A 27,342-nucleotide genomic window follows, 5' to 3' on the forward strand; every position below is an offset into this window, starting at 1 on the left:
TTCTTGGCTTAATCTAACAAGAGATATAGGACTATGACATTTATTTCAATATTTGTTATAGCCTTTAAAAATTTAATTAGAACACATCTGACAAAGTCACACTTCTGTTCCTTTATCAGGATTGTCTTGGTGCTTAGATAAAACACCCATTTTTAGAAAATTCAGTTCCTTTGGAATAATTTACTTTTCAATTCTTTAGCCACACAAAAGAATTTACTTTCTGAATTTAATAAGTTGTTTTTCTAAAGTCTAAGAAAATCACCTGACTAACAGCAAACATTCCCTGTCTTTACAATTAGACACTCGAAGAGGAAAAGGCCCATTCACCCAACCTTCCTATCACTTCCACAGGACTGACTGGTCAACAGGAAGCAGCTTTCTCTGTTGTCTCAGGGTTTGAGAAGACTATACTGACTTTAAAAAGTCAAGCATTTATCAAATTATTTTCTTTCAACCAAAAAGATTATTCAAGATCAGCATCACATACAGTAATGATGCCATATACAACAGTTAACAATGTCCTGATTGTCTTCATATAAAAAAAAAATAAATTCATCCTGCCATGGTGTGTATGTGTAACCCTCAAATACATGAGAAAATAATTCTGGTCTGGTATTAGGAGATGTTGGCTGAATTCTCACTCATTCATTTCAATAAACAAATAATTACTTAGTGGCTACAATGTGCCAGCCACTATACTCCAGGTGCCAGGGAGACTGCAGAGAACAACCACTGTCTCTGAGCTCAGGAAACTACAATATTTTAGCTGGAAAAACAGACAGCATACAGATAAATATTTAGTATGTCAATACAGCAAGGTAGGGAGGCCACAGAATGCCAGAGTGAGGGGAGATGAATGACAGAGTGGCCGAGTTAGGTCTCACTGTTGACATCTAAGCAAAAACAAATGAAATGAGAATGTACTAAATTCTGAGAAAAGAATATTCCAGAGGCAGTAGCAAGTGTCAAGGCGAGGTGGGAGTGTGCTTAGTACATCAGAGGCAGGATAAGGAAGCCCGAGTAGCTAAAACAAAGTGAGAAAAGGGGCTCTGGCCGGGTGGCTCAGTGGATACATTTTTACCCCAGTGCACTAAGGTCATGGGTTAGACCCCTCTAGTCAGGGCATGTACAAGAAGCAATCAATGAGTACACAACTAAATGGAACAACTAAGTAGAACGAGTTGATGCTTTTTTCTCTCAACCTTCCTGTCTCTTTCTCCCTTCTTCTCTCTCAAATCAGTATTTTTTTTTAAAGTGAGGAAAAAGGAAAATGGTAAAAACTGAAAGTCACTGAGCCAGAAGGATTTGTGAATAAAATACATGTGAGGGGATAAAAAAGGAAAGAATAAAAAATGGAAGAAGAAAAGAATGGAAGGATGAAAGGAGGAGACATGGCAAGGGAGAAAAGGAGAAGGAGGGAAGGGGAGGAAGGAGAAAAGAAGAGGGAAAAGAGAAGGGAGAAGGAGGAGGAGAGGAAGGAGGGGAGGGAAGAAAGAAGGGAAGAGACAGGAGAGCAGATAAATGGAAGAGAGAAAGCACACCAGAGAGAGAGAGATGGGACAGAAGGGAGAGGAGAGAGAAGAGTTCAAGTTTTTCAGTCTGAGCAGCTAGAATGGTGATGCCATTACTAAAATGGAATAAAATGAAGTAAAAGCAGAACTGAGAAAATAATTCAAGTTGGTTCTGTTATATTAAAACACTTTTTAGGCATTTTAAGTAGACTGGGTAGTTGGATGTAAAAGTCTAGAATTCTGGAGAAGGGTCTAGTGTGGAAACATAAATGTGGAATTAATGATTGGCACACAGATAATATTGAAAGCTGTGATTCTATGAGATCACCACACAAGGAAGTCTAGACTACAGACAGAAAAGATACGCCGGAGCCAAGTGTTAGGGCACCCCAATGTTCAAAGTCAAGAAAAGATGTGAGAACTAACGAAGTAGAATGAGAAGGAGGAGTCTGAATTGTGGGATAAAATCCAAGAGAAAGTGATGTCTCAGAAGAAAAGGTGAATTTTTCTTATTACCGTCTCAAAGATGCACAGAAGCAACATCTTGCATTTGGAAGAACTTGAGCTTTGGTGCAGAAGAACTAGGTTTGCATTATAGTTCCTCCAGTTATTATTATTGGAGAACCATAGATGTTAAATCACTATAAATTTGAGTTTCTATAAAGTGGGAAGGATGATAAATATTTATTTTACAGTGGTTTTTTTTTTTTTGTATTTTTCTGAAGCTGGAAACGGGGAGAGACAGACAGACTCCCGCATGCACCCGACTGGGCCACCAGGGGCGACGCTCTGCCCACCAGGGGGCGATGCTCTGCCCCTCCGGGGCGTTGCTCTTTTGCGGGGCGTCGTTCTGCCGCAACCAGAGCCACTCTAGCGCCTGGGGTACAGTGTTTTAATAGTCAATGAAAAAATACAGGTAAAAATTCTAACTAAGTGCTATAAAAATAGTACTTTAAATCATGAGTTATTGGCCCTGGCTGGTTTGCTCAGTGGTAGAGCGTCGGCCTGGCGTGCAGGAGTCCTGGGTTCAATTCCCAGCCAGGGCACATAGAAGCACCCATCTGCTTCTCCACCCCTCCCTCTCTCCTTCCTTTCTGTCTCTCTCTTCCCCTCCCGCAGCCAAGGCACCATTGGAGCAAAGTTTGCCGGAGCACTGAGGATGGCTCTGTGGCCTGTGCCTCAGGCACTAGAATGGCTCTGACTGTGGCAGAGCGACGCCCCCTGGTGGGCGTGCCGGGTAGATCCCGGTCGGGCGCATGCGGGAGTCTGTCTGACTGCCTCCCCGTTTCCAACTTCGGAAAAATATAAAAAAGAAAAAAAAATCATGAGTTATTAAAGATTTTTAGATATAAAGAGGCAGAATGTATCAAAAACAGACAAACTTAAGTCCCTTAAATACCTCACAAAATACATAAAAAGTTAAAAGAGAAAAAAACCTTCATCCTCTACTGAACAAGGAAATGTTAAAATTGCATGCCATAAACTTTGAAAAGTGGTGGCCAAGAATAGAAACACAGATTCTAATAAAGAACTGAGACTCCTAACCTCACCAAAACTACTCCACCCTAAAAGTTAAGAGAAAATGGGTTGACAAAATTCTTAGAACTCGAATATGTTTTCATTTATAGAGAAACAGTATGGGTGGGGGAGGGGGAAGGAACATAACAAGGCAGAGAGAGACAAAGCAATCATTCTAAAAGAAAACCTAATAAAATTCTCCACTGGTACTTTGTAATACAAAAATGTAATAAATTCAATTTATTGACAGAGATCAAACATACAGCATGAAATGAAAATGAGAATGCAAAGTTAAGGAAACAAACTGAGAACTGTAACAGATCTAATAAATAAACCAGAATAGAAAGGAATTGAATGGTGTACAACTAAGTAAACAATTGGCAGCATTATAACTGCAGAACAGAAAGCAAATACTATAAACACTGCCAAAGCTAAAATACACAAGTGAGAGGTTGGGGAAAAGATGTGAGAGAAAAGGTATAAAAGTCCTAACTCCTCCATCTTTCATGGCATTAATTAATACAGAATCAATAACATTATGCTAACTTAGAATGTCCTTTGAATGATCTTTTAGTCACTATTATTTTTTATAGGTAAAAAAACACATTTTTAAAGGTATTTCAGCTTTAAGTCTTTGTTCTGTTAAATTCAAGTAAAATTTAAAATTAATACTTTAACTTAAAAGTTACATGATCCCATTCTTACCAGAAGTTCTCTCTCTCCCTCATGCCTCCCCATCTATTCATTCAGCTATCATCCCACTATCCATCCTTCCATTTGGCTATATACAGAGATGTCTGGAAATATGTCCTCCAAAGTTTAAAAGTAATGATTATCTTTAGGTGATTCATTGCTTTCTTCTTTTTCTTATCACTTAACATTATCTTTTATTTAAATATTTAAAAAAAATAGTGACTTTTCAAATAGAGGGAGTCAGGAAAGGAGAAAAAAATGTTTCAATATGGCAGTGTTCGTTATATTGAATCAGAAATAACCTAGAGGCTTTCTGTCTTTTCTACTTTCTACAATAAAGGGCAAGATCTCTAGATAACAAACTTAGTGAAGTGTATTAAATAATTAATGAATAGAACACATATGCTAGTGTGTTCAGAATGGAAAAAAGTAAAGGCTGCATCTTTTTTTTTTTTATTCATTTTTAGAGAGGAGAGAGAGAGAGACAGAGAGGGAGAGAGAGGAGAGAGAGACAGAGAGAGAGAAGGGGGGAGGAGCTGGAAGCATCAACTCCCATATGTGCCTTGACCAGGCAAGCCCAGGGTTTCGAATCGGCGACCTCAGCATTTCCAGGTCGATGCTTTATCCACTGCGCCACCACAGGTCTGGCCTAAAGGCTGCATCTTGATGACAAGTTTTACTTTATAAGATGCTTTTTGTATCTTCCTAGAGGAGCCATTTTCAACCTGTGTGCTGCAAGCATTTTTAACCCTGTGAATAGTATGAACGTTCATGTACATTCTCATGCCTCTTGACCATCCAGAATACAACTGTACATGTGTAAGGCAACATTTAAAAAAGGTAAATATACGTTCTTCTTGTTTCCATAAATGGTTATCAAACAAACCTGATTTTAAGTTAATAAAACTGTAACTGGAACTAATTTCATTTTTTGAAAAAGAAAACTCACTCCCAGGGGTCAGCGAGCATGAATAAAACTCACTACATAAAGAGCTAACCCATGCACAATACCTAGTCATTTAGTCAGGACACTGACCTCCTTTCCCTTAGTGTCAAAAAATGACAACAGCCATTTAAAAAAAAAGCACCTCCAAAAGCCACTGTTGAGTTTCTAAAGCCAATAATAAGACCCAAAGCAGGTTAAAACCTTCATTAACTTTGCATTTTTTTTGTTTTAATTCTTTCTTTCAGGAGAATACATTTGAATGTTGGATTCCATTTTACCAGTTTTCTATTTCATTGTGAAGAGTCTACTTTTAGGAGGCTAGACCTCACATCAGAAATAACTTTAACCCAAGAATGAAGCAAGTCAAAAGAACTGTTGATAGGTTTTTGCTACGTTTTACACAATTTATATACATTCAAAGTATAGAAAAGCTATAGCCATAGCTCAAATGCAAATGTAAGCACTGTTATTACTAATTTGAGTTTTATTTTTAGCATAATATCTAGAATGTCAACGTTAGGAAGTGACAATAGGAAAAACAAGGGCAAGTTTGCAATAAAATGCAAAAGCCTAAGTTAACTTCAGACTTTTTTTATTTTTTTTTTATTTTTCTGAAGTTGGAAACGGGGAGGCAGTCAGACAGACTCCCGCATGCACCCAACTGGGATCCACCGGCATGCCCACCAGGGGGCAACGCTCTGCCTATCTGGGGCGTTGCTCTGTTGCAACCACAGCCATTCTAGCACCTGAGGCAGAGGCCACGAAGCCATCCTCAGTGTCCAGGCCAACTTTGCTCCAACGGAGCCTTGGCTGCAGGAGGGGAAGAGAGAGACAGAGAGGAAGGAGAGGGGGAAGGGTGGAGAAGCAGATGGGCGCCTCTCCTGTGTGCCCTGGCCGGGAATCGAACCTGGGACTCCTGCACGCCAGGCCGACACTCTACCACTGAGCCAACGGGCCAGGGCCAACTTCAGACTTTTTGATGTTCCCCTCAACGAAAACAAACATGATCCTAGGGGTTCATCCTCTCCCATCTCCTTTTAGCATTAGAGCACAGACTACCGCACTTGCATGCAAAGACTTACTAGCCAAGGTCTCTCACCTGCTTCCCTTCACTGGCCAGTTTTTTCCTCAGAAAGATATTCCTTTGTATTTTGTACTTCAGTAACCCATCATCATTTACCAGTATTATCTTTGGACAAGCTGAATAGTGTCAGTACAGATCCAAGGAGAAACCCTGCATTCTGATACAATTTTAAAATCAGTTACTTAAAACTCCTGCTGTTATGATTTGACATTTTTAATAAATAATTTTTTGATCAACTGTGTCTATCAAACTTTTTTAATGGATAAATTTTTTTAAGATAAAGAATGTTATTACTATCTCATATTGTAAAAAAGATAATCTTGTGCACTGCAGATGCACATATCACATCTCACTCTGGCGACAAACCCTCTTCTCACAAATGATAATACACACTAATCACTGGATAACCACTTTGTGACGGGGCACCACTCTTACACGCTCTAGTTAATAATTCCCTCTCTCTGCCTGCCACCTGACAGGGCATCTCTCTTCTACATTCTAGTCAAGAATTTCCTCTCTCTGCCTCCCACCAAAATACATAAGGAGATACATTGTGGCAGAGAACTCATTTGAAATAAAGCAGTATAAAAGACTAGCAGGCTTACTTCGCTGGAGAACATGGTGTAAGTTGTCTTGCATGGTTTCTCTACATTTGGGAAGAGCACGTTCATTTGTTTCGTGGATCATATTCTTCAAGTTCTCAAGAACTCTCATTTCTCGAAGACCACGTTTTTCCTATTAAAAGAAAATAAGTGACTAGTACATATTGAGTCTGAAATCTTACTAATTACTTTCTGGGATTCCTACTCAGGTTTTGTTGTTATCACTTATTACTGAAATTTACACAGTCTTCTAGTTATTTGGAAATAACTGGGGTCACAATCTGGAGGCATTTTTTTTTATCATGAAATGCTTCAAAAGTAGAAAAGTTGCAATATGAGTAATATTTTTACAGCTATATTTCAAAATGGGCATGAAAAATAATAAAAGAAAAGAGAGGCTTAGATAATCACATATTTCATTTTGCACAGCAAAGAAATTAGATGCTCTTTATTTGTTGAAGAATTTTAGATACAGAGGGAGAGGTGAGGGAGAGAGGGAGGGAGAGGGGAGAGAGGGGGAGAGGGGAGAGAGGGGGAGAGGGGAGAGAGGAGGATGAGTTGGAGAGAGAGTGGGAGAGAGGGGGAGAGAGGCAGACATTCATTTGCTGTTCCATTTAGTTGTGCACTCACTGGTTGTTTTCCATATGTGCCCTGATGCCTGATAGAACCTGCACCTTGTTGTTTTGGCATGATGCTCTCAGTCAATGGGCCAAAGCCATCTCACTTTAAATTTCATTTTTTTCTTTCTTACAATATTATTTATACTTTTTAAAAAATCTGATTCCATTTTTCTCAAATAAAAATATGAAGTAAGGGTTATAAGCAGATACTTCCCCATGCAGAAAAGAGGTAACACTGAAGGCCTTAGCTTACTATCCTTAGAAATGCCTGTTTGTAAGACTGGCCTCTGGTCTTTCCACTGATATAAAACTTTCTATAAATGATAAGGCACCTCTTTCCTTTTGGGAATCTGAAATTTGGATACATGCTAGGCAGTCACTGCCTACCCAACCAGTTCCTAATAAAAACCCTGGACTCCTAGGCTGAGGCAAGCTTTCCTGGTAGGTAACATTTCACACATGTCACAACTCATGGCGGAAGGACTGAAGCACATATTGTATGACTCTACTGAGAGGACTCTTGGAAGCTTCTGCCTGGTTTCATCCGGACTCCTAACCATGCATTTGTTCCCTTTGATGATTTTGCTCTGCATTCTTGTGCCATAATAACACTTAGCCACCAGAACCAGCACACACTAAGTCCTTGAGTTCTTCTAGTGAACCACTCACTGTACCTGGGGGTTAGACTTAGTGACTTATTCCAAAGAAGAGAGCAGGGAAAGGGAAAAATATTAACTTGACAGTGGAAACAATGAAGATTGACATCATCAGTGATGACATGATGAAGCATCCCTTGATGAGAAGGGCAATTTACATATGTGGTACTCTACCCAAAAACTCACAACCAGTCTAATCTTTAAAAAAAATTCAGAAAAACCCAGACTGGAGAACATTTTACAGGATACTGGCCAGTCCTCAAGACTGTCAGGATCATGGAAAACAAGGAAAGACTAAGAAACTGTCACAGACAAAAGAAGGCTATGGCAATTAAATGCAATGCGGTACCTTGGATTAGACCCTGAAACAGAAAGAGGGCTGTAATGGAAAAACTGGTGAAATACAAATAAAGTCTGGTGTTTCAATAATAGTAACATATTACTATTTACCATACATATTATTATTTAACATATTACTATTAATTACATATTTCAGTAATAGTATCATATTAATGTCAGATTATTAGTTTTTACCAATGTAACAATGGTAGTATTAGAGAGTAATAATGAAAGTGGGGGAGGGGTATACAAGAAATCTCAGCACTATTTCAGCAATTTAACTGTAAATCTAAAATCAATAAAAAACAAAAATGTTTATTTAAAATAAAGAAAGAGGGTAAGCTTGATTGGAAGGCGATAAGAAGTCATGTCACTGAAGTTTTGTTTTGTTTTGTTTTGTTTTGAGACATTCTTATCGAGCAGCTGTGGCCAGACTTTTATTTTTCCTAATTTTTCCATAATAAAAAATTTATATAAAAATTGAGAGAATACAGAAACATTGATATATGAAGACACATGTAGCCCCATGTTCATTGCAGCACTGTTCACAGTGGCCAAGACATGGAAACAACCAAAAAGCCCTTCAATAGAAGACTGGATAAAGAAGATGTGGCACATATACACTATGGAATACTACTCAGCCATAAGAAATGATGACATCAGATCATTTACAGCAAAATGGTGGGATCTTGATAACATTATAAGGAGTGAAATAAGTAAATCAGAAAAAAAACAAGAACTACATGATTCCATACATTGGTGGAACATAAAAATGAGACTAAGAGACATGGACAAGAGTGTGGTGGTTACCAGGGGTGGGGGGAGGGAGGACATGGGAGGGAGAGAGGGAGAGAGTTAGGGGGAGGGGGAGGGGCACAGAGAACTAGATAGAGGGTGGCGGAGGACAATCTGACTTTGGGCGAGGGGTACGCAACATAATTTAATGACAAAATAACCTAGACATGTTTTCTTTGAATATATGTACCCTGATTTATTAATGTCATCCCATTACCATTAATAAAAATTTATTTAAAAAAAAAATTGAGAGAATAAAACAGTGACTCCTCATGTACCTATCAACAAGCTTCAAAAATTCTCAGGACTGTTTTTGTTCCTCTGTAACACTCCATACATTTCCCTACCCACAATCCTAGATTCTTTTGAAGCAAATCCTAGACAATGTATCATTTCAACTATAAATATTTCAACATCTACCTTTACAAGAAAAAATCTCATCTTCAAAAAAGATACAATAAGATCACCTCTTTCTCTCCTCTCCCTCTGTCTCTCTCTCTCTCTCTCTCACACACACACACACACACCTAACAAATCTTTAGTATCATTAAAAATCAAAGTAGCATTCCCTCAAATGATCCATAAATGTTTTGATCCTTCAATTTGTTTAAAAGAAAACCTAAATTAAGATTCTTGTATTGCAATTGGTTAATATGTTTCTTAAATCTTTTTAAATCTATAGACTGGTCCTTCATTCCTTTATTCTCCTTGCAATTTGTTGAAAAAAAGTGAGTCATTTGTTCTGCAGTTTCCCACAGTCTGTTTTGTTTTTGCTGATGAATCCCTGTAGTGCAATTTAACAAGTTCCTTTGTGTATCCTCTTTCCTGTAAATTAGTAGTTAGAATGAGAGGTTTGATGAGATTCAGGGTTTTATTTTTTATTTATAAAGAACAGTTCATAAGTGGGTTGTGTACTTTCAACAGGATGTTGCTAACACTCTATCTTCATTTATCAGCAGGCTCCAAAATTATATCTGTAAATAATATATATATTCAAATAAGTCTAGTTTTTGTCCCTACCCTTTTACTTCCTATTTCCTCTATTTATAAATTTTCTATAAAGTCCAACAGATTTATTTACTCTCTTAAGGTAATTATTTAATTTTTTTTATTCTACCAGTTTTAAGTATAAAGATATACATCCACATACACCCATCCGCATATGAATACAAACATGTATGTATAAACTGTATATAAACATATGTATAAATGTACATATATTTTTTCAATTCTTTGCTCCTTAAACAAATAGAATATACAGACTTATCTTACTTTATGTAACATTCATAAACACATACATAATGTATATAATCTTTATGTGGTCATGTGGTCTATTTGTTCTAGTATTTAGAAAAGTTGGCATTTTTACTCTCATGATTAGGTTTATACTAATAGTTTATGGTCTCCACTTTTTTGGCTATTGTCTATTAGTTGTCTACAATAAGCAATAATAATAGGTATACATTTCTTCTTTCTCTAGCCTTTTCTTCAGGACTCAACTTGAAATAGTATCCTTTTACTCCAAGCTAGTATTTATAAGGCAACTGAGGATATTCTACTTTTTTATTTACCCTCCCCTCTCCTTCCATTTTTTGACAGACTATATCAACACTGTCAGAACACACAGCTGTGACATGATATATTGTCTCCCCTATAACCATAGTTTAGTCTTACTTATATAAGTAAATATATATAGTTATGCTTACCAATTGTCATTAGGCAGAAGTCTCTCCAATCATTTTGTTTGTCTAAAACTCATTCTGTTGATTATATAATAGAGTCTTCAGGAAAGGCTCATGTGAACTATATTTCCAGAGTCCTTGCATGACCCTAACAGTGTATCTGTGTTCCTTATACCTGGGGGTCACTTTGGCTAGATATAAAACTCCTGGCTGTTACTTCCACTGTCTACTGGCATAAGACAGGAGCAGCTGTTAATAATCAGATTTTCTTCCACTAATAAAGGATTTAGCCATTCTGCTGAGTTGCCCAAAAATTTTTCTATAAAGTCCAACAGATTTATTTTAAAATGTTTGTGTTGGCTGTTTTAGGTTAATTTTCCCAGAATGTGGTGCACCCTTTAATAAAATTTAATTACTATTTTTATTTCAGAAAGTTTTCTTGAATTCTAGTTTTTACATTGTTCTATTACATTGCTTTGATTTTCTTCTCTAGGAGTGCATTATCATGCATATATTGGATGTTCTGTATTTACAATCTTTTTCTCTTAAATTCGTTTTATAACTTTAGTCATGTATTTTAAATTTTAAAACTTTCTATTTTCAATTTCACTGTTGGTCAAATAAGTTTGTAAATATGATATATATCAGGGGTCGAGAATCTTTTTGGCTGAGAGAGCCATGAACGCCACATATTTTAAAAGGTAATTCCATGAGAGCCATACATCGATCTATGTACGTTACGCATTATCCAATAAAAATTTGGTGTTGTCCCGGAGGACAACTGTGATTGGCTCTAGCCACCCACAACCATGAACACGAGCGGTAGGAAATGAATGGATTGTAATACATGAGAATGTTTTATATTTTTAACGTTATTATTTTTTTATTAAAGATTTGTCTGCAAACCAGATGCAGCCATCAAAGAGCCACATCTGGCTCATGAGCCATAGGTTTTTGACCCCTGATAAATATGTTTGCTCGCTTATAGTTTGCATTGGGTGTGGGGGACAGGCTGTAAAGCTGGCTGGGTTGTTATAGCCTAAGGCTTAGTTTTAAGACTAAGCTTTTCCCCATACCCTTGACTGTTGCATGATATGGGGTGGTGCACTCCTATGAGGAATCCCATTGTGCCTCAGATAAGTGACTTTGTATCAGAGACTTCCTTGTTTGTACATTGGATTAAAGGTTTTGATTTCTACATTATAAAATGGGACAGAGGAGCCCATGCTGGAGGAGAGCAGAGAAAGGAGAGCAGAGAAAGGCCACGTGGAGGAGAGGAGAAGCAGCCAAGATGGCAGAGTGCTGAAGGAGAAGCCAGTTTGTGCAGAGTTTGTGCAGAGAGAAGGGGATGGGGAACAGAGGTGAATAAAGCTGGTGAGGTAGAAACCTTTGATTCTAGGAAACTCAGATAAGTCAGTGGCTTTGGGATCCCTGAATGGAAAGGGATCCCACTATAGTGTATATTTTTTTGCCCGCCGGATGCAAGCTAGGATTAAAGCTAATGATCCACCAGTTCTTGGCTCCGTTGTTTCATTACCGTCTGTCCAAATCAAATGTGAACCTGCATGGGCCAGGCGGCTGTGATGGTGGCTGTGGCTACTGGCTTTACATTCACTTAATCCATTGTATTTATTTACCCTTGTATTCCCTCTAGTTTAGTTCTTATTTATAAAACACATTTTAAAATTTCTTTTTTTTGGTATTTCTCACTTTACCTTTTATTTTCTCTAAATGATTTCTCCAAAATGATTAGATAAAATAGAAATTTTATTTTCTAATTCTAATCTATACCACTCTTTTCTTGCTTCTATAATTTCTTACGTATTCTAAGCTCATCTAAAAACATTAGGTTATAGTTTTCATCTTTTTTTGTGTGGTCTTATCTTTCTTACTTTCATTGATTTAAAGGACATTATTCTGCTCTTTATCCTCTAATAAGTTTGTATGGGATTTGACTCCTGCTTAAAAAATGAAATTAGTGTTCCTCTATCTTTAGAAGAAGGGAGGAGTGGTCAGGACAGCCTTTCTAACTTCAAAGTTCTAAAATTCCCATTTTGCAGTTTTACAAAGTATTCAATTTTCTATAGTTTCTCCAGAGTATAGAACTCTGTTCTGGGAAGGGGTTTCGGTTTGTGAATTTCAAACTGACAGACTGCTTGCTTCAACTCCATGAGACTTTCCCGTGTTTGCCAGTACTCACTAATAAACTGGAGCCTGGGAAGTCCCTTCCCAGTTCCTGCTGCTATGTAAGAGAGGAAATGAGAAACCAATGATTTAAAGTTTTCTTTCAATTACAAAATTGATCAGTCCTCAAAATTTAAAACTATATTGTGATACATATATTTATTACATGCTATATGGGGCAGACTTTATATTGATATTTTAATAATTTGACAGTTCTTCTAATAACCTAACTAAAAATGAGAGTTCAGGATGTCAGGTGAAATTCTAGTTTTTCCTGTCTTTTCAGAATTTTCTCTTGATCAATTCAACCCACATTCAAACTCATCAACACAATCCCTCTCACGTCCTACAACTGTACTTATTTGAACACCTTTTTTGCCTCTAATTTTAATCAGCCACCCCCCACCCCAACACCTGATATTCTTAGCTCCCACATCACTCCCTTTATGAAGTTTCCTCCCAGCTCAGCTGGGAGTTGTTACTCCTTTGTGATCTCAAGTACTCTGCTTATTTTATCATAATAATCCCACCATTAAAACTCTTTGTTTATATGTCTTTTTTCTCCCTAGATTGTAAACTTCCTGGAGGTAGAGACTATTTCTCATTTATTTTTACATACCTAATGTGACAGATAGTTCTGGATCCATTCTCCTCTTCTTTTTAGAAACACCCAAATATTACTGTGCTTATGATAGAGACGGCTAGATGTTTCCTACCTGCTTTCCTTTTTGCTACATGAAATGCAGATGTCAAGGTTGGAGCTCCCAAAAGCCCCCTTGTAAATACAAGGATAAGAACAACACCTCAGGGAGGTAAAAAGAAAACAATCAGAAAAGAAAAAAGACCGGACATCATAGAGCCACACCAGCTCTAGGTTCTGGATATTGTGAAAGAAAAATAAGCACCTGTTAAAGCTTTTATTTTTCAGGTATCTGTTATTAGTAACTAAACACATTCCTTAATGATATACATACCTAGGTTACTCAATAACTATTCAATAAAGCATTTAAAGACCAAGTTTGCTAAAAATATAATAAAAAATTTGTGAAGGACCATATACCATATAAGTAAGCACTTTACAAGCAGACACGGTCTCTCCTCTGTTCTGCATGAAAGAGGCCATGACCTCTACTTAAGGCAAGAAAGACAATGGTGCAGAAGAAAATGCCTCTACCTTCTAACACTAGCAAACTGATACACACCGAAAGGACCCCACTGGGATCTCTGCTCACAATGTTCACTGGAATCCAAGAAATAAAAGATTTCTATAAAGCCACGAGAAAGACCCTCAACTCTCCAGAAATACTAGCCAACACAAAAGGAAACCTTAAAATATTATAATAGTACTTCAATAATTTAAGTAATGCTGCCACCATGTGGCATTTATTCCCTTCTTTTAGAAATAAAATTTTATAAAGAAGAAGATGATTATTACCATGTGCATTAACTTCTTAAAATACATTAAATACAAACAACTTTAGTTTTAAATACTAGCCAGTTTTTCTTAAAGTGAACTACATTTAAGTGGTATAAAGAAGATGAAACTTCTAGAAAGTACTGCAGCTCTGCTTCACCACTCCTCTCTGTCCAGCCACAATAATTCTGGGTGAAAACCACTTGGACTAATTAGAGGATGTTAATTTGGACCAAGATAGAAAAACATTGTAAATAACGCAGATATCCTTTTAACTCTAAAGTCTTCACAAAGCTTTTGGCTTTACTCTTCTAATTTGAGGGGAAATGTCAGAATATGATATACAGAAAAGGTAGCTGACTGAGCCTAATATGTAAAAAAGTGTCCAAGCAACACTAAATCCTCAGGAAGACCAACTGGGGAAGTCACTTGTGAAAAGACTGGATCAGGTACATTTCAGGAAAAGGAATAGGAAGGTAATGGCTCAAACTTAGCTGACAAAATATTTTTGAGCCCTTCAGAGACCATTCTGCAATGACAATATCTTTGCTTCATTAAGGATGGATCGGTGTCTGTCTTAGTCAACATTATATAGCACTACTTCCTGACATTCTGTCTCACACAAAAAAAGTGCTTTAAGACATTTATATAATTTTGTATCTATCACACCCAGGGTGAAAATTTTATTCTTTAATAAATATATTCCTGTTAATGCTTATGCTACTTGCTTAACAAATTTCCATTTTCTCTAAAGACATTAAAGATGGAACCCAAATTCATAAAAATTATTGCAAATTCTGAACTAATTCATTTTTCTTTGACTGTACTTGCTACCCTTTCTCTTAATAAGTTACCAAAATTTGTCTAATACCTATATACCAGCAACTTTTTAAAATTGATAGTTCATTCACACCTCACAAAACCTCTGCAGGAGGTATTACTGCTTCAAATTTTAAAACGAGGAAACTAAACCTTAGTAAAGCAAGTAACTCTACCTAGTAAGAAGAGTGCCAGGATTTAAACTCAATATGTCAAGGCCCAAGGTCCAATGTTTCTTCTACTCTTCAACACAGCCTCCTCTCCAAAAAGTCCTTGGAGGGCTTAACCATGCACAAAGAGGATACAGTTGTTCCCTGGGGGGTGGGGGTGGGGGCCTGGTTCCAGATCCCTCATAGATACTAAAATCCAAGGATGCTCAAGTCCCTTACATGAAATGACATAGTGTTTGCATATAACCTGTATGCAAATGTATAAGGGAGGATGTGTATAAGCACATCCTCCCTTATACATTTATATCATCTCTACATATAATACCTACTACAATGTAAGTGCTTTGTAAATAGTTGTTACACTTATATTGTTTAGGGAAGCATGACAAGAAAAAAAATCTTTATGCGTTCAGTATCGATACAACCATCATGGGCCTATGTAATACACACCAAAACCATAATTCTTTCCCTGAATATTTTCAATCTGCAGATGCAGAACCCATGTATACAAAGGGCTGACTATAATCCCTTTCCTTTAAAACACATGTTCCTGGCAACTGTCTTCTAACCTAGTTAAAAGAGGTACTGACTTCAACAGGAGATGCACTCTTGAATATATCACATTCAGCAGCATAAATATATTCTTTTGTTTTCCATTAAAGACTCAGTTTCACAGAAAACATCTCCATTATTAAAAGAACACTGATGTAAGTATAATGACAGCTGTACTAAGGGATAACTCGGCCACTAATTAGTTTACTAACTTTTTACACATTGTATTCCATCACTGGGCTCAGTTTCTATGAAGTGAGGAAACTGAATTAGAAAATAAACCATTATTCTAAAATTCTACACTTCTTTTAATATGTATAAAGTATATCTGTAAAGGCATATTTAAAATTTTTAAAAATATTATGCAGTATTTCAAATTAACCAGACTGGCAAAAAAGATGACTTATGAAAAAGATGACTCATGACATCACTGAATGTCAAAAACCCAAGTTTTAGCCAAGGTCTGCTGCTTGTTCTTTTAAACCATATTAAGCACCTACAATGCACCAAACATTGCTTTAGGCATTTGAATACAACAGAAAAGAAAAACTATAAGGACCTCCTCTCCTGGTGCCTATATTCTAACAAAGGAAGACAGGTAACAAACAAGCAGGTAACAATAAAACTGTAAGATAGCTACTTATAAGAGTTTATGGTAGGCAGAATTCTAAGATGGGCCCAGAGACCCAACCCCTGGTGTACACACACCTTTTCTCAGCTATTCAATCATACCTTAGTCTAGGTGCGACTGTGAAGATACTCTGCAGGTGTATTTTACATCCCAAATCAGCTGACTTTAAAAAAAGAGATCATCCTGAGTGGGCCTGACTTAACCAGGTGACCCTTAATAGGGACTAGGCTCTTGTTGGGGAGCATGAGAGGGAGACTCCATTTATGGCTTTGAAGATAGAAGGTGCCATGGGGAAAGGCGTGGCCTCTAGGAGATAAGAGGGGCCCCTTACTGACAGCAAGGAAGAAAACTTAGTTCTACCATTGCTAAAAACTGAGTCCTGCCACAGTCATGTGAATTAGTAAGAGAACTCAGAGGCTCAAATAAGAACAAGGTCTGGCCAACAATTTGATCTTGGCTTTGAGAGACCATAAGCAGAGAACACAGCCAGGCTTTATTCTCACTACTTTATTCTACTTTAATCTCACTAAGGAACTGGTAATAATCTTTATATAGTATGATAAGGGAATAGAGTCTGGATAGTTTTCTAAGTGTCCCACATTAGTGTTATCCCAGAACAGTAACAATGAGAAAGCTAGCTAACAGCTAATTCCTAGGTACTACATAACATTCCAAAATGCACACATACAGACACATGTGTGCACATACACACACCTTTATTTCCACAACAACCCCTTGAGGTGAATATTATACAGACTGAGTAATAGATTTGTTGAACTCAGCAATGGTCCCAAACACTGCAGCTCTGTCCCTCAATCTTTACTACTCTGTACCAATCTTCTTGTAGTTTGAAATGGTTTATGAAAAGGTTCCCTCCTCTTGGCAGGTTTAGACTTTCTCTTTAGTTGGAGTATCAGTTGAAGAGAACCCCAATTTACAAAGAATCACAGAATTGTGTAACACCATTTACAATCTATCCAACAGTAGCTTGAGATGTTATTGTTCACAATGAACCAATTAAACATGTGCAAAACAACAATATATATAATATGAACCAGGATGGCAGTTCCATCAGTATGCTGGAACATAGCATGTAAAGTAGAGTGGCAGAGGTTAAACTAGAAAGGTATGAAACTGGTCACAAAATGATGCTTGGACTGTATCCTGTAGATGGCAAATATTATATTATCAAAGGTTTTTAAAAAGTGAAATAACGTCAGAGCATTCCAGCAGCACTGTAAAGACTAGATCTGGCCAGATTGATAAAGCAGGCATACAAGTCAGAAGGGATAGAGATTTATGAGGTAACATCTAAAAAACTTGATTGTTGAATATGGGTCCTAAAGGGGAGAGAACAAATAAGGGTGAGTCTCATGTTTTAACCTGTGTGCTTTGGACAACTGCTGATGCCCCAACTGAGAAAAAAATATAGAAAATGGGTCTGGAAAACCTAGACCAATCTGTCTTTAAAATCGTTTTTCACTATGATAGATACATGAAATTTACCAGAACTTCCAACTGCCCTTTTGTTGTTCCACCTGGCTGCCTGACCTCACCCTTACTTACTGAACAATCGTCCCAGAAGCAGAAGAGTTCCTGGCCTCAATATAGGCTCGACAATGACTCCCATGGATTCCAACATTAGGTGCCGAAACCCGGGACAGGGTACTAACTGCCTGGACGATCCCTCTTTGCCGTCCAAACTTACAACCAGGGAAGCAATGGGCAGCGGCAGCTCGTCCCGGGCTTATTCCCTGATTCTGTTTGGATGTGTAACTGTAGGTTGATTGGCTGGCGATCTGTCCCTATCCTGAACCCCTGCTGGACCAGAAGGTAAGAAGTTTCCCCTTCTCTCCTCCGGTTGGCTTCATTTCGACCACTTTCACTTTGGATCTATAATCGGGCAGCTTCTCTCTGATGAGCCTCACATTTTGAGGGGTTTGCCATTTTGTCTCAGGAGACAGCACATTCCAAAAGACTAAGTGCTTAGCCAAATCCCTCCACATTCTCTTGGGGCTCCTTCTTGGGTGGTGACTGTAAGGTCGGTGGATAGAGGGATGGTCACGTGGGGAACCCAGGTCCGCGAACTTTGGCTAGGACTGCCCACAGCCAAGCGCGCCAAAAGAAACTGCCTAGGACTCCTTGGAAAAAAAGTGACTGACTTGTCAGCCAGTAAGATTGTACTACGTCATATTAGCCCAACTTCCCTAGAGGGATCCCTTTTTTAAATATACCCACACGGTCTCTCCGTGTGCGATTTTTCCTGACCTCCATCATACAGGCCAGTGAGTCTCGTCCGGGGAACGCTTTGTACTGAATAAAGCCTTTTGAACTTACCACACTTGGTGGCTCCGAAACCTGTTTCTTCCTTCTCGGTGGGGAAAAATACCTTACAGTGACGACTTCCAAGTAGGACGACTCCCTATCCTCGGAGAAATCTTCTCTGGGATAGTGATTGGAGGCGGGGATGCCCTTTCCTAATCACTACTCCCCACAATGGGCTTCTCAGAGTCAAGGCTGTCCAACTGAACCCCGTTGGGGTGTCTTTTAAAAAAAATCTTACTAAATTATGTCTCTCTGACCTCAAGCCAAAGAAACTCATTTTCTTTTGCAACACAGCCTGGCCTCAATATAGGCTCGACAATGACTCCCATGGATTCCAAAACACTATATCTCATTGTATACATGAAAAAAACCTGAGACCCACAGACATTAAGTACGCAGAATAGGCAAAAGACCTTGAGCTCAAGTCATCTGCAGCTAGTCTTATGCTTCTTCCACAAATAGGCATAACTCTAATGACTTTTACTTTGTAGATTTTCTAAACACTTAAACAGAAACTGGAAACTTTAAAACTAGATAACGTTCCTTCCATATATGAACACACTAACAATTAGGGCAATATTTTTACAAAATAAATTTTAAATACTCACTTCAAATTCTTTCACAAAATAACGGATTTCACCATGAATAACTGGTCTGTGATCTAACAGTCTTGAATGAATTTCTCCAAGATCTATTAAGAAAATAAAATTCAAGGTTAATCTAAGTTAAATGGCATAATCTCTAGCTTGTTCTACCTTAAATATATAAAGGTTAAAATCTAGTTTACAAAATGGATTAAGAGTAAATCTCATCTACTGCCAGTAAACTGATACAAGTACTTTTGAGAGCAACTTGGTGATATATCTAATACAGCTGAGGACATGTTTGCCCAACAATTTCATGCCTATCTATATGCTCTAGAAAAACCCTTACCCAAACAAAAGACACTTATAAATGAGTGTCATATCAAAAGATAAAAGGGACCAACCTAAACATATTCATATGACGGAATACTATCAATCATCAAGTAAAATGATTACAGCTAGTGCTCGACATACGAGCACAATTGGTTCTGACAGACCGGTAGTAACACAATTTGGTCGTAAGTTGAGTAGGCTATATGTACAATACTGTGAAATGATGTTATAAAAATCTTTAAGTCATTTTTATCATAATTTTCTTTCATTATTGTTATATATCATAATTTTCTTTGTTTATTTTATGCCGTTTGTATCATCTCTACACCATTTTGTTTCTTATTTTTACATTCGTCAGGTTTAAGTAAAACACTGCATTACCAGTACAACTGGTTTAATATTTGCAAAGACAATTTCCTCTTGGTAGACATCTTGGGAGGGGTTTGATGAAAAATATCCAAGACACAAAACACAAATTGCTGTACCGAGTCTAGCATAACAGTTGAAATGGTGCACGCAGAGATGGTAGTGCTGCCGGAAGCTGGTCCACACTGTTGTTCGCCCAGGTGGGCAACGCTTGTGCTGCCAGACGCCGAGCAGTCGTGGCTAGCGATTGTGGAGGTAAAGTCAAATGGTCGTAAATTGCATAGATTATAAGTTGATCAATATTTGTACACCAGAATTACATTTATTAATATGGATAAATTCCACAAACAAAAAATGTTTCAGCAGGACAAAGCTATTTATACAAACTTTGAAAAATATGTAAAGTGATATTTCCTTTTGGGATACATACAGAAGCAATAAAGTTAGAAAGAAATGTATGAGAACAATAAATACCAAATTCAACACAGTGGTTACCTTTAGGGGAAGGAGAGCAATGCAATTAGGACAAGATACACATTGGTCTTTTAATGTTTATTTATTAAGATGGGCCATGAGTGTTCATTACAAGTCTTTGCTTTTTTGAAAGGTCTGAAAAAGTTATAATTAAAGAATAAAGTTCTGAATATTAACTGTTTTGGATAAGTTATTCTATTTATTCTACTTCATAACAAGTACATAGTTTAAGAAGTAAACCTCAAAATTCCTGGATAAACTAAATCTCCAAATTAGAGTATGTACCATTCATGTTCCCTCATTGCTATAATCTGTTTCTCAAATTTCTTACTTTCGCAGACATGTAATGGGGCAAATTTCAATCTACTATTTTAATGAGTTTTATTGGGATACATCTTGGGAAGTGTGCTAAGTAAACATATAAATAAAATTAATACTTTTGCTTAAATCCTTCAATGATTCATTACCTAGAACAGTTTTCTGAAAATATAATAGGAGTTCTTTTTTGAAAAATTCTACTTAGTTAAGTTTGAGGAAAAGATAAAATCAAGTTAAACAGCTTATATTAAACAGACACAAATTATGAATTCCCAGTTGAGGGTCTATGCAGAAATTTACAGACCTTGTTTGACAAAAGAACCTATTTGCAAGCAATATCTATTCACACCTCAATAAACACTGGTGTCTGGCTAAGAGGCTCAAATCCAAGCAAGCCCCCTTAGAAGCCACTTGAAGGTCTCCATTGTGGGGTGCCAGCCTCATCTCCCCATTGTCAACCTGAAGTCTAGAAATAGCCAGGGCCAGCTGTATTGGGGCTGCCTATAATCATAATAGACAAGGTTAAAATAAAACACCCTGGCTGGTGCTGAAGGAAATCGGAATCCTACAAGGGCTTCAACATTGCAATGAGCTAGGAATGGGGTAAGAAATACGGACGGTGAGAAACTGGTTAAGATTTTGCTGCAGGAAACTGGGTTCTTATGAGCTTTGAGATCAAAGTAAATTCAGTTTTGTGAGAATCCAGGTTGTAACTGGATGGTAGCCTTCTCTGCGCTCAAAGCAAACAGGGCAACTGGACATCTGCAGACGTGACTGGAACTTTTGTGTTTTAAGATGCTTTCACGTTACCTCACTTACTCCTTGGCCTGTGCCAGGAGCAGACAGGAATAAAGCGGGGTCATGCCAACACTTAACCTCACACAAACTCCTAGCCGCCTGCCTAGAGGCGCAGGCCTCTCCGACTCCCAGGCTCGTGTTCTGCGCATTCCATGTCAGTGGCAAGGCCAGGTCCATTGGGGCTCTAAATCCAGGGGTTCCGGGATTGGGCAGCGGGAAGGGAGGCGGGCAGGAAGGCTCACTTTTTTATTTACTTAAGAAAGATTGAGTTTGTAGTTACTAGAAGGTAGCTGGCATAGAGAAATAGGGGTGCATGGGCACGGCCACGACTCCCAACACACACACCTGACACAAAGAAATGGGGGGTACGGGCACGACCCCCCAACACACACACACACACACACACACACACATCGGCGCACAACCCGAGACCGCCGGGAAGCAGGGTGCGGCCTGGGGCACCGCCTGGGGTCAGAGGGCGCGGCCTGGGAGGTGGGCTGCCCTAGCATGCACCAGGGCGATATCCCTACCACTCATACCCTTGATGATGAGGTGCGCTGGCGAGCCTGCAGTCCCTGGCGAGTCCCTCTTCTTGTCCCCGCCGCTCCCTACGGCTTCACAACACACTGGGGTCTCCGTCCCTCCGCCACTCATCCCGACCAGCTCCGCCCACCCGTGGCCGCTCTGCGCCTGCGCAAACTTGCTCTGTACGCTCTCCAGTCACGGGTTGACGTCATCAAAAGGCGCTGGGAGGTTCCAGCAGACCCTAGACCAGGGGTCCCCAAACTGCGGCCCCCTGAGGCCATTTATCCGGCCCCCGCCACACTTCTGGAAGGGCACCTCTTTCATTGGTGGTCAGTGAGAGGAGCATAGTTCCCATTGAAATATTGGTCAGTTTGTTGATTTAAATTTACTTGTTCTTTATTTTAAATATTGTATTCCCATTTTTTTTTTTTTTTTTACTTTAAAATAAGATATGTGCAGTGTGCATAGGAATTTGTTCATAGTTTTTTTTATAGTCTGGCCCTCCAACGGTCTGAGGGACAATGAACCGGCCCCCTGTGTAAAAAGTTTGGGGACCCCTGCCCTAGACTCAGTGTGAACTTTGAGAAGTCGATACCGCCATGCTGGAGTTGGGCAGAGGCTGCCCTAATGGGAAGGTCCCTGAAAGTTAAACTCTATTATTCCGCCCAAACTTGCTGGAATTTACTGTGATTTAGAGGGGTTGTGGGAGAGGTGGTACAGTCGCCGAATAATATTAAAAAGAATTCTATAACTACATTATTACCTTCCACCAATATTTTATAGAGTTATTGAGGTACTTGCATTGCCACATTTGGTCATCATAGCAATTTGGAGGTACAGTTTTAGTATTTCTTTCCAACAAATTATGAAACAGAATTAGAGGTTAAATAATTTGCGCAAATCACTTAGGGTTCATTCGTGCCCATGTCAAGAAAAAAAAAATGTTCTTCTGTATTTACAAATTTTCAACCAGTTGTTACATGGGCTAAGATAAAATGCGTGTAGTTATAGAAGGGGCCAGTTTGCTAGGCTGTTTGATTTTTCTGGTCGTGAAGAGACATCTATATAGCTGCCATTTATCAGACCGCTACCTTTGGTAAACATAAAGCTCATCTTGTATTCTCAACAAGTCCTCATGCTTGTTCAAAATACAAACAACTACGACTTTGCAGTGGCTCCTTCACCTCCTCTGTTCATCCAGTGGTTCAAAGACCCATCTTTCGCTCTTTTTTTTTAATTGATTTTTTTTAGTGACAGAGGAAGGGAGAGGGAGGGGGAGAGAGAGAGAGAGAGAGAGAGAGAGAGAGGAACATCAAACTGTTTTCTGTATGTCCTCTGAACAGGTGATGGAACCTGGCAATCTCTGCTCTTCAAGACAGTGCTCCAGCCAACCAAGCTGTCTGGCCAGGGCTAAGTCCTACCTTCTTAATCTCTGCTTTCCTTCCTCCACTCTTCCTACACAGTCCTTACCCTTGAGGGTCTCTGGTAGTGACAGAAAAGAACAAAAGCCAACATTTACATTAGAGGGCCTATAAATTATAGGATGGAGGAAGGTGCAGCACACATGTGGGACACGTGAGGGTGAGGTGGCCAGAAAGCGCTTTTCAGGGGAGGTACACTTTTGCCCTCAGACCTGAAATAAAGAGATGTTAGTTAAGTTGGGTGGGGTGAAGATGGAACTTCGGGTTTTCTAGCAGAGGTGATTTTAAGGCAAAAAGGCAAAAAAAATAGATGAATTAATAAGTAAAATGTAAATTTGGTTAACTGCAAGTTTTTGGGTCTGGCTTCTAACTTTTCTAGTCTTTTATTTCCCAGCTTTAGATCAACCTCTAGAAAAAATAAAGCCCTTTGTTATTCTCCCCACTTTTATTACTCATTTTTTTCTGCACATGCAACCCTAAATTTCTTCTAAGCTGGTCTTCTTAAGTGTCTTTGAATTACTGAAAAACCTTAGAAGGCTTATGATATACCATACATCAAGATTGAATGCTTCTTCCACATTAACGTGGCCATTAGAAATGCAGATTCTGAGTTCTGCCTTCAAAAATTGTTTCAGTAGGTCAGAATAGCTGCTACTTCCCCTTGCCCAATTGCTGATTAATTATGATACAGTAATAAAGGAACTCTGGGTATAGTAGTTAACACTTTGGAACCAAACAGAATTGGGTTCAAATTCTGGCCCTGCCACTATCCTGAAGTTCCTTTTCTGTAAAATGGCAATGAAATATGCATTTTTAAGGTTGTTGTGATAATTTTAAAAAGATAATACCTGTAAAGCATCTAGTACAATGACTGGCATGTAGTAAATGCTCAATAAATAAATATTATAATAAATGTAATAATAAATATTATTATTACAATAAACTCCTCTCTCTCCTTTTACAGTCCTATACAATCTGCTCTCATTCTTTCAACCTGCCTTCATTGCTTACCACTGTCGTATATTGTACTTGTTTAGTACTTTACAATTTATAAATTGCTATCACATATCATATATCGTATCTCTTCATCTCATTAATCTAGTTGAAGTAGATAATGAAATATTCATTTTCAGATGAGTAAACTGGGAGACAGAGAATATGGAAGAGCTTCTGAAGATGGCTGCAATGATTCTTCCCCTCCCTGTACATGCAACATGCTGCTCCTCCCATCAAAAGAATATTGAATTTGTTTCACCTCCCCTTGAATTTGGATTAGTCTTGTGATTTGCTTTGACCAATAGAACATGATGGAAAAGTCGCTGTGCCTTAACACTCCTGACAGTTTCTGTCCTTGCTCTCTTGTCAGGAAGTTCAGGCCATCCTGCTGTAGTGAGGTCACGTTTAGAGAAGCACTAGAAGATGCGATATAACCTGTAGAAAAACATGTGGGTTAGAACTTAGGCACTGTAGTTGTCAGCTCCAAAGCCCCCATGTGTCTGTGTGTTGCAGGTCAGGAAAAGGGGGCAGTGGAGTAAGGATAACCCGTATTACATGAAGAGACCAGCTCATGGACTGCACCAAAGAAACTTTAGAATTTGCAATTGAATGACTGGAAGTTTGTGGTCTTCATTAAAGCAAGCCTGTGGCCTTATTGTTTAGAAGTATGTCTTGTCAAATTAGTTGTGTGGTTACTGTATTTCAAGCTTAACTTGGACAGACAGGCCTGCCAGGCACAAATTTCTCAAGCAGATGATATTGGGGAGGACAAAAATTATCCATTGCAAGACTGTGAGGACAGATGACACCCAGCAGGAATGGCAAACCCAAACTGCAGAATTCCTAATACAATTGGCTAGCCCTAAGGGCCCAGCCTCTTTGAAGTGGAAGAGACAGCACGAATGAGCCATCAAATCAACTCACCAGGCTGGAAAAGATGCAAAGCTTTCACTCTCCCCACAAAGAAGGGAAGTTTAAAAGATTAAAATATTCCTAAAGAATTGTGCTAATGGGAGCAGAAATCCTTGAGACATAATAGCAAAATAATAAAAAAAAAACTCCTGACTTCTGTCTCTCTTTTTTTGGCCTCATAAGTGAAAGATGAGTTTTGCTAGATTAGGTAGCAGTTGGAATGAGTTATGTTCACCAGCAGTATGGGGAATAAAGGCAGAGCCTGCAGGAATGTGGACTCCAGCAACAAGTAATCATTATTGCAAAACCAAATTCCCCATCTCATCTCTGATATGCCTGTATGTAACCCCAGCACTGGGCTTCACAGTGTTATAAATTGAGCATATAAGACGTGGAGCAATGGCAGATAGAGCCCCTTGTGTACCTAAAAGCTCTGCCTGGTAACAGATACATACGATGACAACTTTCTCCCCATTCCTTTTGCAGTAAAATTCACCCAGAGCTCCAGGAGTTGGGAATGTAATTCAGCTTCCATAAATCAAGACTAAAATTAAGATGGCCAGATATGTAGCAGCCTGCTCAAGTGTATGGAGAATTTGAAATTTAGTGCCATGGTAATGGGTAGGAATAGGTTATCTAATTATGAAGAGAAGGAAGAAATATTGCTTTCTGGGGTAAAACACTAAATGTCCTAACCCATTGAAATACCACATCTCTGCCTAAGCTTTATTTTAAAGTCCATGTAACATCTAAAATTTTTTAAAGGAGTCAAAGTCAAATGAATGTTAGCAAAAATACATGAAATAACTTTACTTAACAATGATTCTAATTTGGCTACTTAATTAACACTTATACAATTAGTATGTTAGCACAATTTACAATTCTAATTTGACTACTTTTAGATAAATTAACAATAAACAAATTCGTCGTCTTTATAACCTTTTGGTGGGATATACATATATGTACCTGATTATAATACAGTTTTATTCTTTCCTCACAATATCTGCTTAAATTTTTATGAATACATCTTGAAGCTATTCCAGAAGGACTTTCAGCAGGACTTTCAAATGATGCACTGGTTAGGGGTGCTCTTCTCATATATTCCATCCCTACCTTCCTGCCTCACCCTGCAGGAAAACTAACATGCCTATTTACTGGCTTCAGGTATAATTGAGTGGAACCATTCCAGGATCCATGCTTAACAGGAAGTAAAAATGAGAATGCTCGCATATCTGTGAAAAATTTCAGTGCAAGAATCTTATGGCTGAATCTGTATGGAGATGAGGTAGTTTAACTGGTCATAGGTGGATGATTATGTCATTCTTGAAGTTATGTCACCTTTTTTACTGTATTGTGACAGCACTTGAAATTTACAACTACAAAATTCCACAAAATACTTTGACATCTTGATGCATTGGGTGTAACTGCCTAGACAATGGCCTTTTGACAGTGCCTTCAGTTCTATTCTATTTGTTTTCAAACTAGTATTTATTTTAAGTAAGGAAAAATTCGTGGATCTTTTCTTCTCTGGAATTATTTTGTCCATTCTTAAAAATTGCATGTGGAATAGGGATATAAGGCCAAATATCTAGTCAAGGCAGTCAGATCAATTCTAGTACTTAACAGGGTGACAGATGATGTCCTCTATGATATTGTACTATTCCCGTTTACTAAACCCACAATCTGAGATGTTGGCTAGCATGTGAGTTAGTCTCTGCTTCCTCCCTGGCTCCTAAATTAATATGAGATACTGTAAATTGTGCAAAAGTCTGGAATAGAGCCCAGAACATAGTACTCAGTAAATGGCATCTGATTACTTTTTTTTTTTTTTTTTTACAGAGAGAGAGTCAGAGAGAGGGATAGACAGGGACAGACAGGAACAGAGAGATGAGAAGCATCAATCATTAGTTTTTCTTTGCGCATTGCAACACCTAATTGTTCATTGATTGCCTTCTCATATGTGCCTTGACCGTGGGCCTTCAGCAGACCAAGTAAACCCGAGTGACCTTGGGCTCAAGCTGGTGAGCTTTTGCTCAAACCAGATGAGCCCTCGCTCAAGCTGGCAACCTTGGGG

At 38.4% G+C, this 27,342-nt stretch overlaps 1 protein-coding gene across 2 annotated transcripts in view; it reads right to left on the reverse strand.

The window, feature by feature from the left end:
- The window catches only part of BLOC1S5 (biogenesis of lysosomal organelles complex 1 subunit 5), a 63,996-nt gene extending 41,905 nt beyond the window's left edge, over positions 1-22,091 (reverse strand). For both annotated transcript variants that reach the window (XM_066268459.1, XM_066268460.1), the window contains exons 1-3: positions 21,954-22,091; positions 19,150-19,232; positions 6,358-6,487 (exon numbers count right to left, since the gene is read on the reverse strand). In XM_066268459.1, the coding sequence (XP_066124556.1) occupies positions 6,358-6,487; positions 19,150-19,232; positions 21,954-22,068 (328 nt within the window). In that variant the 5' untranslated portion in view covers positions 22,069-22,091. The remainder of the gene's footprint in view (positions 1-6,357; positions 6,488-19,149; positions 19,233-21,953) is intronic.
- Positions 22,092-27,342: the final 5,251 nt, after the last annotated feature.

The sequence above is a fragment of the Saccopteryx bilineata genome, chromosome 3 (genome assembly GCF_036850765.1).
Source record: "Saccopteryx bilineata isolate mSacBil1 chromosome 3, mSacBil1_pri_phased_curated, whole genome shotgun sequence".
Classification (NCBI taxonomy): Eukaryota; Metazoa; Chordata; class Mammalia; order Chiroptera; family Emballonuridae; genus Saccopteryx; species Saccopteryx bilineata.